The sequence below is a fragment of the Thunnus maccoyii genome, chromosome 9 (assembly GCF_910596095.1).
Source record: "Thunnus maccoyii chromosome 9, fThuMac1.1, whole genome shotgun sequence".
NCBI classification, from domain to species: Eukaryota; Metazoa; Chordata; class Actinopteri; order Scombriformes; family Scombridae; genus Thunnus; species Thunnus maccoyii.
The window spans coordinates 6,813,186-6,827,646 of NC_056541.1; the positions used below are offsets into that span (position 1 = coordinate 6,813,186).

Here is a 14,461-nt window from a genome sequence, read left to right on the forward strand (position 1 = left end):
ATCTGTAGTGTCTGTAGTATCTGTAGTATCTGTAGTGTCTGTAGTATCTGTAATATCTGTAGTGTCTGTAGTATCTGTAGTATCTGTAGTATCTGTAGTGTCTATAGTATCTGTAGTATCTGTAGTATCTGTAGTGTCTATAGTATCTGTAGTATCTGTAATGTCTGTAGTGTCTGTAGTATCTGTAGTGTCTATAGTATCTGTGGTATCTGTAGTATCTGTAGTATCTGTAGTGTCTGTGGTATCTGTAGTGTCTATAGTATCTGTAGTATCTGTAGTATCTGTAGTGTCTATAGTATCTGTAGTATCTGTAGTATCTGTAGTGTCTATAGTATCTGTAGTATCTGTAGTATCTGTAATGTCTGTAGTGTCTGTAGTATCTGTAGTATCTGTAGTGTCTGTAGTGTCTGTAGTATCTGTAGTATCAAAAGAATGAGCTACGGTATTAATACAGGCTTACTGAAGACTTCACAAAGTGTTGGAGTGTGGCACATTAATAAAGACAGATCAATATTGATTGATAAAGACAGATCAGATCAGTTGTGTCCTGTTGTCACTTCTTTGGGTGTTTAGTGGATCTAAGTTGAGTCCCAATGAGGCTTGATAGGTTGTTCATGATGTACCTGTAAACCTTTAGAGATCCCACTGGGGTTTTCTGTGCAGCTTGATCACATTTCAGTTTACAAAGTCAAATTTAACTTTATCCTGATAACACCAAAACTGAAAAAAAAACTGTGTGTGTGTGTGTGTGTGTGTGTGCTGAGATCACTTTCAAACATTTATGTGGGAAACAAATTACTAGTCTTTCATTTTGCTTTGTCTGAGTGAACCACAACTGAATTAGACTTGTCATTTTATAATAGCCAATGGCATTACTACAACATTCCCACTGGGTCACTTGTTCATTTACTGTCATATCTGAGTAGCGTCCTACTAAAATACATTTACTGTAACTCTTTTTTTTTCACAAGGGAAGTGCTGGTCCACCTGGTGAATTAATCCACTCATATTAAATTACCAGGCTTGACTGCAGCTAAAACTGAATTAACCTCAACACTGGTCAATCAGTCAGCCGAGTGGATTTATAGGCAGGGAGTGAATTTAGGTGAAACACATAGGCACCCAATTAAAAATCCCTGCGGTCAAATGTTGGGGGGGTGAAAAGTTACCAATTAAAAAGCACGGCGTTGAATCACCCGGTTCAGACAAATAACTGCTACGCTTCATTGGGTCCTGGTGCTGTAAGGTAAGTGTTGGCAGGGTTACAATAACACTGAGTTTAATTGCCTCTATAGCACATGGTGATAATGATAGATTACAAAGCAGCAATAAAGTGTGTGATTTAACACATTTAACCTTTCTGTTAGTATGGCTCCTCTCTGAGGAACAGTATAAAATGAAAACATGGGTTTCTTTCTCGGCAATAGCTGCTGACATTAATGACATGAGGGAAAATAAGGAAATATCACATAAAATTTAATGTTTCAATTTAATATTTCTTTGCAAGGACAACGTATTATGAAGGAATTTGTTGCACTCAACCTTGTCATGGAAAACGTATAAAGGCATTTCTCTCCTGCAGTACTGGTTCACAGCAGTCGAGGGAGCCACTGAGCTGGAAATCATCAGATGGCCACAGGTTATAATGGTTATAACATTGGGTATGGCCCCACGTGGATCAATTTCATGGTATCTAATAGTTATACTCTGTAAACTCTATTTCTAATGATAAATAATAGACAGAGAAAAAGTGGTTTGCTTTTTACTATCACTTATAATTGTCTGTCAGTGACAGATGTAAGGCTTAAGAAGTAAAAAACAAAAAAACAAGTTGAGATTCAGGATATTCAAATTCTTCGTCTATCTGCTGGCGGCTAGCTTGGATAGCATGGTGCATTTACAGTCTATGGTTAACAGGCATAAAACCATTAAAACATAATATACGCACTGGAAAAAACTGAAAATCCGACTCTTTAGAGGGTCTTTTAGTACAACCAAATGCTGAACAAGACTTTTTAAGGAGACCAAAATGTTACAATAAACTTTATATACAAATAAACTTTCATGAACTTAAAACACTGAGCTGGTTGCAATCTGCAACCTCACATCGGTCCTTTAAAAAAGTTTCACTGTCCACGTTTTTTTAACTACTCTAGTTTGAAGGTGCCACATTTCGTAACATTAAAACAACCGTAGCATACTAACCACTCCAAAAACACCAATGAATCACCACAACATTAATTTGCGTAATCCTACAGTATATTTGTTGAAAAAAATCGATTAGCGTTCGTGTCCGATTCTCATGATCACATTATCACATATCACATTTTATCCCGCTGTACCCCGGACTCTCCGGGGAGAACTTTTCGAGGAGTCCCTGAAGGCAGCATTGCCTAGCAACGACATAGTTTAGTTTCTCTGCTGTGTCTCGGCATAAATTTTAGCTGACTTTCTCTGACACAATGCCCAAAAAGAAGGACAAGAAAAGCGGCGAGAAACAAGATGAAGACAAGAAAACAAAGAAAAAGGAAAGTCTAGTGACTCGTACAGATAAAACCGGTTCTGACGACAGAGAGAAGGAATTATACTTGATTCAAATCCGATATTTGAACGAGCAGTTGGAGAGGTAACTATGGGCTTTTTTTACACAACAGACACGCTTCTCTTTTTAGGAGAATACATAAAATCTAGTGCCTTTAAACGCAGAATGATGCAAATGTGATAACATACAGTATATAGATGCAAGTAAGTGCTTTGTAAATAGACGATAACTTTGTCTTGCTTTTTAAACTTAGCGAGAGAAGAAAAATGACGTCACGCAGCATTTACGTCATTTTCGTCGACAATTAGCTTTGTCATGTTTACATTTGTAGCTTCCTGAAAAGTTTATTTAGGCTACACCAGTATATAAGTTAAAGATCCCATCCAGATGTAAACAAAATACTCTACTTTGAATAATAATGTGTGTCTGATGGTTTTTCCACAAAAAAGTTCAATTATCTTATCAAAATCCTTAAAATGACATCTACTCCTTCTCCCTCATTTAAAAAAAATGCAGATTATATGAATATGCAAATATATTTCATTTCAAAAGTTTAACTGCTGGACACAAGATGTCTCCTACTTCACTGTCAAGTCCATTCTCAGTGTTTGTGCACTAGAGGCTTCAAGTTTCCACTTAACACTTGCGTAAGCTGAATATTGGACCAGGATTGGCTCCAAACTATTTGCAGTGTCACAAATAATGCTCATAGGTCCACCCTTAAAATCGGATTTTCAGTGAGCACAGAGAAACTTTCCACTTTCAGCAGATGAAAATGAAAACAGCCTTCCAGAGTCAAAGTCTGTACATACATCATCTGCATCTAGATATATGTCCCACCTTGTTTTTAGATATCAGCTGAAATGTGATGAACTGGAGAAGCAGAGGAAGGACTTAAATTCTCAGTACAGTGCGCTGGAGAAGGAGAAGAAGGACATTGCTCAGTATCTGAAACGTTCCCTGCTGGAGAAAGAGGACGAGGTGGACGAGCTGTCAGAGCGCCTGGAGAGTCATCGGCAGGCTGCAGAGAAGGACAGAGACGCCCTGCAGCTGCAGCACAGTCAGCAGAGGCAGGAGCTTCAAGACCGTAATGATGAACTTACAGAGGAGAACATGACATTGGGTGAGTAAGTCAGGGTCAAGTTTAGCTCCTGCTGTAGCATTGGTTTAAGGATGGTAACTTTTCTTTTGTGGTTTGATGTTTTCCTTCTTGAAATAGAGACTTAATGTTGGAAGGGACTTGATTTTAACTATAATGCAGATATCACACAGCAGTAGTCAAATTGGTGAGCCTGTACTGCACATGTGAAATGTAAACAGTAGTTTTGCACACTGACTATTTAAATAAAGAACTATGAAAACCATGTATTTCTAGCCAGTTAACTCTAGTTCCTGAATTTATACACCTCTAAGAACACAAGATAACAACATAAGAAGGTTTTTCTCCATTTCACTGGAGCTTTAACATCAACACGTTGCAACTACAGTAAATTCACTCACCATGAAAACAAACAAGATGGCTGACTGAGCAGATTAGCAAACTCTGTGTTGAATTTTACACAAATCGGATGCAGAAACAAACCCACTGGTTAAGTAAAGCCACAGTGAACAAAGCAATTCATTGCAGAAAGCATTAAATGTCTTTCTGTCTGGTGCTACTTGCTCCAACTTGCTCAGCTACTTGAGAATTTTTACCACAGTTTACCAAGCTTGATTGTCTTGCCTTGCTTGTAAGTCGCTCTGGATAAAAGCGTCTGCGAAATGACAAAACATAGATGTAAATGTAATCAAAAACTGGGTTATACGTGTAATATGCTTTATCCTCTCTTCTCATTCCTCCTCCCAGCGGCGAGGCTGGCTAATCTGGAGGACTTTCAGAAGCAGAAGGAGCAGCTGATGTCCAACATGGAGTCTCTGGAGAAACAGTTGTCCAGTCAGGAGGAGGAGCACAAAGCTGCCTTCCACAGCTTGGAGATGAAAGCACTGCTGGAAAAGAAGAGGTTGAGTCTTGGACAGACTGTGACAGATTTACTGATAGATATAGCTGTAAATAAATGGCAGAAAGCTGTGGAAAAGGATAACACTTCAGTCATTTGAATCAAAGTGGAATTGAAGTCACGTGTGCCCAGATCATTATCTAAAATATCCTTTACGTTCACGTCTCCCTCTTTCCCTTCTCCTGTTCCCGGACAAAAGGTTGGAGAAGGAGATGGAGAGCCACGTGGCGGCCATGGCGGCAGAGGTGCAGCAGCTGGTGGACCAGAAGGTTCCGGAGACGACCAGGTTGGCTGTTCAGGAGAACAAAGAGGTGAAGGCCCGATTCAGCCAGCTGTCTGAGCAGGCCCAGATCCTGGTGGAGGAGAACACAGCGCTGCGGGGGAAGAAGAGTCAACTCAGCGTGGACGTGGACATCCTGGAGCAAACACTCAGCGGGATTTCCCGCGAGAGCTGTATCCGTAAGAAGGTGAGAGGAAGACTTCCTTCTGTTAAGAGGTGATCGGTACAACAGTTTGTCAATCATTATTACTTTCATCAATCATCAAATAAATATGTCATGTTTTTCTTTGTCCTTGTTTTCTGATTGGACGTCTTCCCTCCGTCAGGTGGTGGAGCAGCTGACAGAGAAGTGTCAGCAGCTGCAGGTGAAGCTAAACGACAGCAGGCAGGAACTCGAGCAGCTTCAGACCGAACACAAAGGAGTCCTGGCAGAGCTGAAGGCTCTCAGGTCAAAGTTCACTCTTCTCTACTGTCCATAAAACTGACTCTACTCATATTTTACTAATGTTAAGAGCAATGAGCAAGAAAACCTCAATGTGCTTTACAGACAACGGAAATTCACACTAATGATACAAAGAAAAAAAGGTCTATCCACATTTTTATGCCTTCAGACTGTTACTTTTAGTAGTTTCATTCATTTCTCACATGAATTTGCTTCATTATTTTTATTAGAAGAAGAAGTAAAAGACTGTGAAGAAGGCAGTCGGATAGAAGGACAATAAGGTAGAGCAATGATAAGAATATATAAAAATAGACAAAGACTAAATAAAGTCACCAGTAACACCAGTAGTTACTGACAAAAACATAAATGAGCCATAAAGAAGCATAAAGAAGAAAGAAAAAAAAAAGCTTAATAGAGAAAGTAAGTTTTGATTAAGAAAAAGAGAATTTAAAAGATAAAAATAGAACAAAGACAAACAAAAACATGTAAATGAAAAAAATCCATGATGTTGATTTAGGAAACATTATATCAAGCAGCATTATGTGTTATGAATAACTTATGTGAACATGGTTGTGAACAGTTTCAGTGACATTTTGTAGGTTTTTACAATAAGTTTTTCACCTAAACAATAAACTGGAAGAAGACAAACAGCAGAGAAATAACATCAAACTGAGTTTCCATGACATGAACCATCATTTTATTTGGACAACGTAACAGAATGAAAGGTTTGAACTTGGCATTACTGGCGTTAGACTGCACCAACAGGCCTCACAGAGAATACTGAAAGTAGACCAGATGCAGTGGAGGCCTCGTTTATGGGAAGTGATGCATAAAGCTGAGTCAGGGGGCATCCGGATTTGAACCGGAGACCTCTTGATCTGCAGTCAAATGCTCTACCACTGAGCTATACCCCCACAGGTTTACACTGGTGTCACTGTCACTGTTCTGTTTTCAGACGGGACCACACCTCAGCGTCTGAGCAGTGCAGTAAAAACAGAGCTGAGGTGAGTCGGCTGGAGGCGGAGCTGCAGGACGAGAGGAGGAGGAGGAGCAGGATGAAGAGCGTCATGCAGGAAGCTGCCGTCACTCTCAGACAAGCCCTGAGGGTAAAACAACAGTCCTGACCTTAACCCTCCCTCAACCCCTCCCATATGAGGAACATTACAAACTACTTGTTCATGTTCATTTTAACTTATTTAAGACAAATTTAAGTCAAACTGTGGAGCAAAATTATTATAATTTGTAGGAGACAAACAAACAGGTTAACAAAAGGAGACTTCAGCAACAACAGAAGAGGTGTCAGCTCTAAAGTAAAAATCCACATTAGGACAGGAAAACACACCAGTCAGCAAATCAATACACATCTTTATTTATTTGTCAAAAAAACAAGTTGAAATTCTTTTAAACTAAAACACAAACATCTGCTTTTAGACATCGTTAGTTCAGCTGTAATGTAAAAATGGGCAGGTTAAACATTTTTACCAACATGTCTCCAGTATAGCTAATTAGCCTTACTGACCTGTTAACCCTCCTGTTGTCTTCGGGGTCAAATTTGTCAAATGTTTTTATATCAGAAATATGGATTTCTTTCATCTAATTGCCTGAAAATCACATGGATGGTTCCATATCACACACTTTGCAAGTAAAAGTAATGATCACTACTTTCATTGAATTTTCCCGAGTCAAAGTTGACCCTGGAGGACAAAAGTTGACAGGAAGACAACAGGAGGGTTAAGTAAGCAAAATTAAAACCCAGCTGACCTTCTGCAGTCATGAATGAAAATAACTTCACTAATTCACTACTGTACCTTCACTAACGTCTGTTCAACATATCCGTTCTAAGTGCTGTGACGTGATCAGGCTGATTAATTCTACACATCATGATCCGTCTCATCCAGAGCAGCTGAACTGATAAGCTCATTAATGCTTGCGCAAGTAATCATCAAACCAGTATAACACAGAACAGGCAGCGGCATCATGGCCTCATATAAAACGCATAAAAGTTTACCATTTACATGTTTTTTTTAAGTTCAATGTGAATTGAAATTGAAATCTTGCTGGTCTTACTGATTGATCTTTATTGATTATATATTACTGAGAGGAATCTTATAACAGTGCATCATAAAGACATTTTTAATTTCTCCAAATGTAAATAGAAATCATGTCATGGCAGAGTACACCACAATTATGTAGGCTAATAATGTACTGAACAATTAAAGCAATTTACCATTTATTATTATCAGAATCAGAAAAACTTCCAATGAGGTTATTTGAGCCTCAGAAAAATATATTGATGACTTCGGCTTTCATGTCGTCTCTTGCAGGAAGTGCAAACAGAGCAGGACTCAGAGGTGGACTCTGTCGTCCAGTGGAAGCAGCTGATAAAGAAGCTCCTGCTGGTCCTGGACAGACCCGCCCAGCTGGGAAATGACTCGTCCCTCACCAGCTCCACCGCTGAGAACGAGTAAGTGACTGAGCTGCAGACCTCTGACCCTGCAGCAGCCCGGTAGAATCAGTCACTCTCTAACTGGATGATATCTGTTTTTGTGTGACTCGTGTGTGTTGGTGTGCATACAACTGTGAGTGGCTCCTCCATTTGCATTGTGCACCACATTGTGATACTATATTATCCATCAATATGAAAATTGAGAGATTTTTATGTGCTTGTTGGCATGTTTAAATATATTTAATTAGGGGACCCAATTATAACCGAGACAAAAAGCCCCAGTTGTTGTACAGTTATGTTCTTGGGCAAAATTGAAAGAATTGAATTTTTGCAGACATAGTAAAACTACCTTCAGTACCAGACTGAGTACTACTTGGAGCATGTTTCTTGTGTCACAGAGCAGGAACCCTGAATCCAGCTTTGAGGTTCCAGTTCCAGCTGGCCCGCTACAGGCCGGGCGATCTGGGCCTTGTTCCCCGTCCCGCACTGAAACACAAACACATACTCACCAGAACAGGAGCTGGATCCAGCAGCACCCACCTGCCTCTGTACAGGTTTGTCAGGATCTCAAAATTCAGCCAATAATGCTGTTCAATTAAGGATTAGTTTACAAAACTGTGGGTTTTGTAGAAATAATTATCACCTAAAACTCATCATTTACAATATATACATTTATAGAGGATCCAGTTTGGACTGAAAAATAACAAAATCAGTTTAACTCATTTTGCAATAATGTCACTTTCATTGTTTTGGAATTAAACTATAAGATAACTATATATTAATATTATCAAAGCAACTTTTCAGGTGTGTTCATGTTGTATATCACAGCTGTCGCTCTCTCCATCACTCAGGAAACCCTCCAATCAGAAGACGGCCAGCTCCGTTAACCTGACTCAGACTGACTCAGCTGTGAGATTCTTGACTTCCAGAAACTCCTTCACCAAACTCAAATCACAGTGACAAAACTAATTTCCTAATCATGTCGGAGAAAAACATTTATATGTTTCAAATAGGAGGATCTAATCTGTTGATTTGAAAATGTCTTTGTTGAAGTGAGATTGTGTAACTTTATGGCCACAAGTGACAAACATGGGATAAAGTAGTGACAAGTAGAGAGGAGTTATACAGCATATCTATGTAAAGTTTGATAACATTAACCGACATAAGCTACCATTCATACCAGACCAAGTGAGGATGTTGCAGTGTGTCGAATTGAGCAAGTGTTCCTGTCATCTCTTATGAATCCAACTTTTCATTGATAATTGAATGAATGTGTTATTTCCTCATTCAAAAGTTACATCGTCTCACTTTGTATGATAGTGGACACTTTATCTTATCACAACAAGTTTCCAAATCTGCTTTGTCACTTTTAAAGTGAAATTTATTTCTAGCTTTAGTTTATTTTTGGTTCAACAATCACGATTCATCACATTTCCACATAAATACTGGAGATACTCATGTACGGTATTAATGTGATGAGCAGCCGACAGTTAATTTGCTTCCTGTCTGAACGCAGCCAAAGTGGGTGAATTTTGAAGCTTTGTTCTGAAATGAGTCGTCTCAGATCAGATCTCAATCATGAAGGCAACATGTGCCAAAACATTGATTCGTAGATGTATGAATAAAAAGACTGCAGAGAAATGAATGTTTGACTCTCTCCTCCTTCATTTGATGTTTTACACATTGACTTATGACATTTAAAAGTCTTTTTTTTAGTTTAGTTTTTAGTTTTTTTGACCACAAATTGAATTACAAAGGTATCATTTGTGTAATTTTTTTCCATTCTGGCCTGTCGGTCGGTCTGTCCATCACTTTGGTCCAGCCTGAAATATCTAAACATGTTCCCCAGAGGATGAAAACCAATAACTTTATTGATCCTGTGATGTTTCCTCTAGTGTCACCAGCAGGTCAAAGCTTTCACTTTGTTGTTACATATCTTAACATCTACTATAGAATAGCACAAATTTTATATAGACAGGGAGATCCCTTGACTTTTGCTCTAGTGCCACAAACAGGTTTAAATTTGTCATTATGAGTGAAATGTTTGAACAACTATTGAAGATGCCACAAAATCTAGTAGACACATTCATATCCCCCTCAGGATGAACTGAAACTGTTATGATCCTCTTACCCTTCATCTAGCTTCAAGTCAAACCTTAATTTGTCCAATATTTTGGTTTATTAGCATGCTAAAATACCTGCTTATCATCAAGCATCAGTATGTTAGCATGCTAACGTAAAGCACAGTAGCACTTTGAGCTAAATGCTATAGCCGAGCCTCACAAAGCTGCTAGCATGACTGTAGATTCTTTTTAAATGATGGACTTTAACATTTGGCCCTTTAGAAAAAACACATTTTGGAGTGAAACCATGTAATTAAACCTTTTTTGCTGAGCAGGTATAGGAAAAATCAGTCACAGCACAGATAAGAAGGTCACATAAAACACCTAAAACTGCAGAAACACTGTTGACCAAATTTAAATTCAGTTCAATGTGCTTCGAGGCCACGATGCTTCATGTGAGGTCTGTTTAAATTTGAATATGCCTCTATAATGAAGACAAGACACCCTGATTTATATTCTTTAATTGATGTTTATTGTAATATGGCAAAGTCTCAGGCACTTCAATTCTCATTTGAAGATGAAAGTCAGTACCTTGATGCTTACTAGAGGACAGACAGTTTATATTACACATTGGAGACAGAAAGAAACTGGACACAAGACAAAAAAAAGAAGAGAATAACTAGACTCTAACGACCACTGTATGTACAATGAAATACAAATATCTGCATTAAAAACTATACTTTGATAAATATATAACTTCATGGATTGTTAAGTAGTAATAGGAAATATTCAAAATACTGTGATTCTTCTTTTTTAAATAGATACAAAGGATTTGTATAAAAGTACAATTTCTCCAGTCTAGGTCACGTTTATTCATTGATGCATTCGTCCACATGAGTTGTACATGTACTGTAGAGCTGGGTGCACGTATGTGTGAGACCGGGATGTTTGAGGCGAACAATATATACAGGAAATATTTCCTCTAACAAGTGGGTGAATAATTATTCATCCGTCTACTCTGATGCGTATTACGCTCGAAAAAAAAAAAATCACATATGAAGGTGTTTTGGTGCTCTTGAATGATCAACATTGAGCTTTAGAAATAAAAAAAAAGGTTGTCAAATTGCAAAAAAAAAGAGAAAAACTTAAAAGAAAACAAGGAAAAATGGCATTTATTAGTTGATAAGTGTGCATGTTGGTCTGAACTCCGGTGGTTTGCTGACGGCTTGAGATATTTGAATGTGAAGGGACTGGAGGCACCAGCTGGTTACATTCATATTCAAAGGGCACTTTGGGCTTGTCATGGAGGCAAGTGTGCATTAAAAAAAAAAAAAAAAAAACATCCAGAAATCTCATTGGTTGGTTGGTTAGTTGGTGCCTGGGATGAAGTCCCTCATCCAGCTGTGGGTAAGGCATCGCTCAGCGTGAACCAATAGCAGCGCAGGGTTTGTGGGCAGAGGCGGGGGGGGGGGGCCTCTAATCAAACATGCCCCTCCGAGTGGGACTCGGTGACGTCTTTCTGCCAAGTCGAGGGGTCCCCTACGATACAGACGCACACAAACAGCAGGTGAGGATGGATCATTTGGCAGTCAACGTGTAAATAAACATGAAACTAGGAGCACAGGGTCGTTTAAACGTAGAGGATAACGAGGACGTACCGGTGACTGGGCTTTGGAGAAGTTGACGTGTGCATAAAGCAGAACTGCAATGTCCTTGTGTCCTGCTTCCAGAGCTATGGACAGAGCATTACTCTCATCCTGAAGGAACGAGACAAGGATTAGAAGACAAATAGAAAAACTGAAATCAAAACAAAAATACACAGATTGCCAAAAAAAATCCTCCCAAAATTCTAAATATGTTACCACAATGTATCTGCAATTATTAAGACTTAAGTAGAAATATAAAGATTTCTCTTGTATATTCTGGGTTTAACTAAATTTAAAACTAATTTAGGAACAATTAAAGCAGATCCGCTGTACAACCATATTCACTGTTACTATTAAATCCTCTATCACCACTCACTATCCAAATTAAAAACCCACTACATTAAAAATATACTCATTTGGAGTTAAAGTATGAAATTTTAGTTTTTAATTAGCAGCAAACTATGTCAAACCCTTGTAAACGGGAAAGAAAAACCCAAAAAACAATTTAAGGCTTTAACATTTGCAGAAATAATTTGTTTTCAGACCTCGTAATGATCTGAAAAATACTCTGAAGTATGTAAATTATTTTATATGTATATTTCAACTACAGTTAAAAATGTACAACATGTAAAGTATGTATAACACATGAACCTGTGAAATACTTATGCTTAAGTCATCATCTATGACTTCTACTAATTGTTTTCTAGACTTATAAACAGTTACAGAGACTCTACTTTTTATATTGAATGTTGTTTTATAGTGAGAGACACAAAAACAGATTTTTAAATCGATCACATCGTAAAACCGACGCAGTGTTTTGCTCGCTACTCATCTCAGCCGTGTTTACTTCATGCGTTATACTCACGCTGTCGCTGAGCGTGGCGTCACAGCCGGGTTGGGCCAGCAGCAGTTTGACGATCTCGACATGGCCGTGTTCGCTGGCGCACATCAGCGCCGTCGATCCCTCGTCGTCCTGGATGTTGACGTCGGCCCCGAAAGCCAGCAGGGCCCGAACCATGTCCATCCTGCCGTGACTGACCGCCAGCATCAGCCCCGTCTGACCAGCCTGACGCAGCACAGGGACGACAGAAACGTTTACTTCATGTGGTTTGTTTAGGGTTAATTATTTGATGGGTTAACATTAGGATTAGATTAGACAAACAAATACTATCTTTAAACTTTAGAGGCAGCTTCTCCTGAGATGTGTGTTAAATTTTGAACGAGCAGGTCAAACAAACTATAAACGTTACAACAGATAATTTACTGTGGAAACTAATTTCCCCTTTGAGACAATAAATATTTATCTATCTTTAATGAAAGACCGTAATCAATCTTTCTGTTTGACGTTCAAAACTTGCTGCCTGTTCTTATTATATCTGTTTATATTATAAATTACATCAAGAACTTGTCATGAACCAACTGCTTGAGTTAATGATGATTGATGATTAAGAACTATAACTAACAAAACACAAATATATTAAGTTTGCTGATTTATAATTTTCCATCTTCAGCCCTGTTGGTTGAACATACTGTAGGAAGTAATTTTAAGATATCAACCTGGGCACTGGGATGTTGTGATAAATAATCAATAGATACTTGATAATAAAAATGTTCATTTACTGCAACCGTAAATCATACATTATTTTTTCCTTTCTGAATCACAAATGATTGTTCTAGCAGTAAGTATTGTCTCATACACGCTGATTGAAAAGCCACAGATTTACTCTTTGAAACTCCACGATCAAAAATACAAAACTTTCTCCTAAATATCAGGAAGCAACTGACCTCATCAATGAGAGCTGTAACTGTAACGTTCAAAAATCCAAGCAGTTACCTTCCTTCACCACTAGGTGGAGCCACAGTACAAATTTTCTAAATGGCTTAAACGTATACATGTAAACTTTCTAATGAATCATTTTGCAGTCAGGATTTCACGGGACTCTCTTGTGCATAATCTAGTTTTGCATATTTCTGAATGAATCATAAAAAGACCCTTTTAATAACATTTTTATGTTAGAGTCAAATGTGTTAAATAAAACTGTTTTCTTTATTCTGCTTAAAATCTAACCAGATGTTCTCGACTCATCATCACGTCCCTGCTCATTGAAACGTAAACCATGTGTGATTTCTGGTTGGTGGCCTGCCGCTGCCTTTTTGACCTTTGACCTCTGACACCCCAGCCACTGACCTGACTGGCCCGGGCGTTGACGTCGCCCTTGCTGAAGAGCTCCTCCACAATGCGCATGTCCTTGGGCGTCTCCACGGCCGCCAGCGCTGCGAGCATGATGGGTGTGTATCCCGCCTTGTTCTGCTGGTTCACATTACACACATCTGCAACACACACACACACACACCATATGTAAAGCACTTCAGAAGGAGCCTGAGGGAATACTTTTTCAGCGCGGGTGGTCTTGGTGGGAATCAAACCCTCGTACGCTCCGACTCGCTGCCTGTGATTGACTTGTCGCCGGCTGTCAGTCAACGACACAATAACGTACAAGGACTTGTGTCGGGCCTGTGATGCTTCAGTCAATCACATCTCCTCCCTGACAAAACTACACAGAGTCCTGTGACGGGGCTGCATTGTCTGAACCCTGAAGGACTCATCCTTTAGACTCGTGAAGAGGCGACGATATCGGAGCCCGGATGGAAGGGAGGCGAGTGTTGAGGGTGGCTGCCCCGGCCAGCGAGGGGAGGAGAGGTGTAAGGAACTGGGACGGCGGGAGGACAAAGGCTACAATGGGAACAGGGGGGTGGATAGGCTGTCACACAGCACAAGGACACAAAAGGCCGACGAGACAAAAGGCTTTTAGAGCAGCGAGTGGCCGGGACCTCATCACAGTCTATTGAGCCTTCAGAGAGGTCGCTGCGTGGACGTATGAAGGAGGAGTGAATGTGATGTGGAAAGATATCCACATGCCAAAACAAAAATAAAATCTTCTCTTCCTGTTTGGTTTCTGTGTTGTGTAGTTGACACAAACACATTTTAGATTTTCTGCAGCTACTGCATGGAACAATCTACAGACTGATCTTTAACTTCCAAAC

At 39.3% G+C, this 14,461-nt stretch overlaps 2 protein-coding genes and 1 non-coding gene across 6 annotated transcripts in view; 1 reads left to right on the forward strand and 2 right to left on the reverse strand.

The window, feature by feature from the left end:
• Positions 1–2,370: 2,370 nt before the first annotated feature.
• LOC121904051 (cilia- and flagella-associated protein 157-like) lies at positions 2,371–9,352 on the forward strand. The gene is made up of 9 exons (XM_042421560.1): positions 2,371–2,626; positions 3,394–3,665; positions 4,389–4,542; positions 4,739–5,006; positions 5,146–5,267; positions 6,217–6,367; positions 7,586–7,725; positions 8,106–8,261; positions 8,559–9,352. The coding sequence occupies exons 1-9, from the start codon at positions 2,463–2,465 to the stop codon at positions 8,665–8,667; spliced, it is 1,536 nt and encodes a 511-aa protein (XP_042277494.1). The 5' UTR covers positions 2,371–2,462; the 3' UTR covers positions 8,668–9,352.
• On the reverse strand, positions 6,104–6,175 carry trnac-gca. Its single transcript has one exon. It is a non-coding gene; the product is annotated as a tRNA-Cys (tRNA).
• Positions 9,353–10,279: 927 nt separating the features above from the next.
• kank1a (KN motif and ankyrin repeat domains 1a) overlaps positions 10,280–14,461 on the reverse strand; it is a 68,234-nt gene continuing 64,052 nt past the window's right edge. For all 4 annotated transcript variants that reach the window (XM_042420695.1, XM_042420694.1, XM_042420696.1 and 1 more), the window contains 4 exons: positions 13,605–13,747; positions 12,282–12,482; positions 11,429–11,527; positions 10,280–11,309 (listed from right to left, as the gene is read on the reverse strand). In XM_042420695.1, coding sequence (XP_042276629.1) covers positions 11,247–11,309; positions 11,429–11,527; positions 12,282–12,482; positions 13,605–13,747 — 506 coding nt within the window. In that variant the 3' untranslated portion in view covers positions 10,280–11,246. The remainder of the gene's footprint in view (positions 11,310–11,428; positions 11,528–12,281; positions 12,483–13,604; positions 13,748–14,461) is intronic.

Coding starts and splice junctions, on each gene's coding strand:
- LOC121904051 (XM_042421560.1), top strand. CDS start 2,463: ATGCCCAAAAAGAAGGACAAGAAAAGCGGCGAGAAACAAGATGAAGAC. Junction 3,666..4,388: donor AGAGGAGAACATGACATTGG/GTGAGTAAGTCA, acceptor TCCTCCTCCCAG/CGGCGAGGCTGGCTAATCTG. Junction 4,543..4,738: donor GCACTGCTGGAAAAGAAGAG/GTTGAGTCTTGG, acceptor CCCGGACAAAAG/GTTGGAGAAGGAGATGGAGA.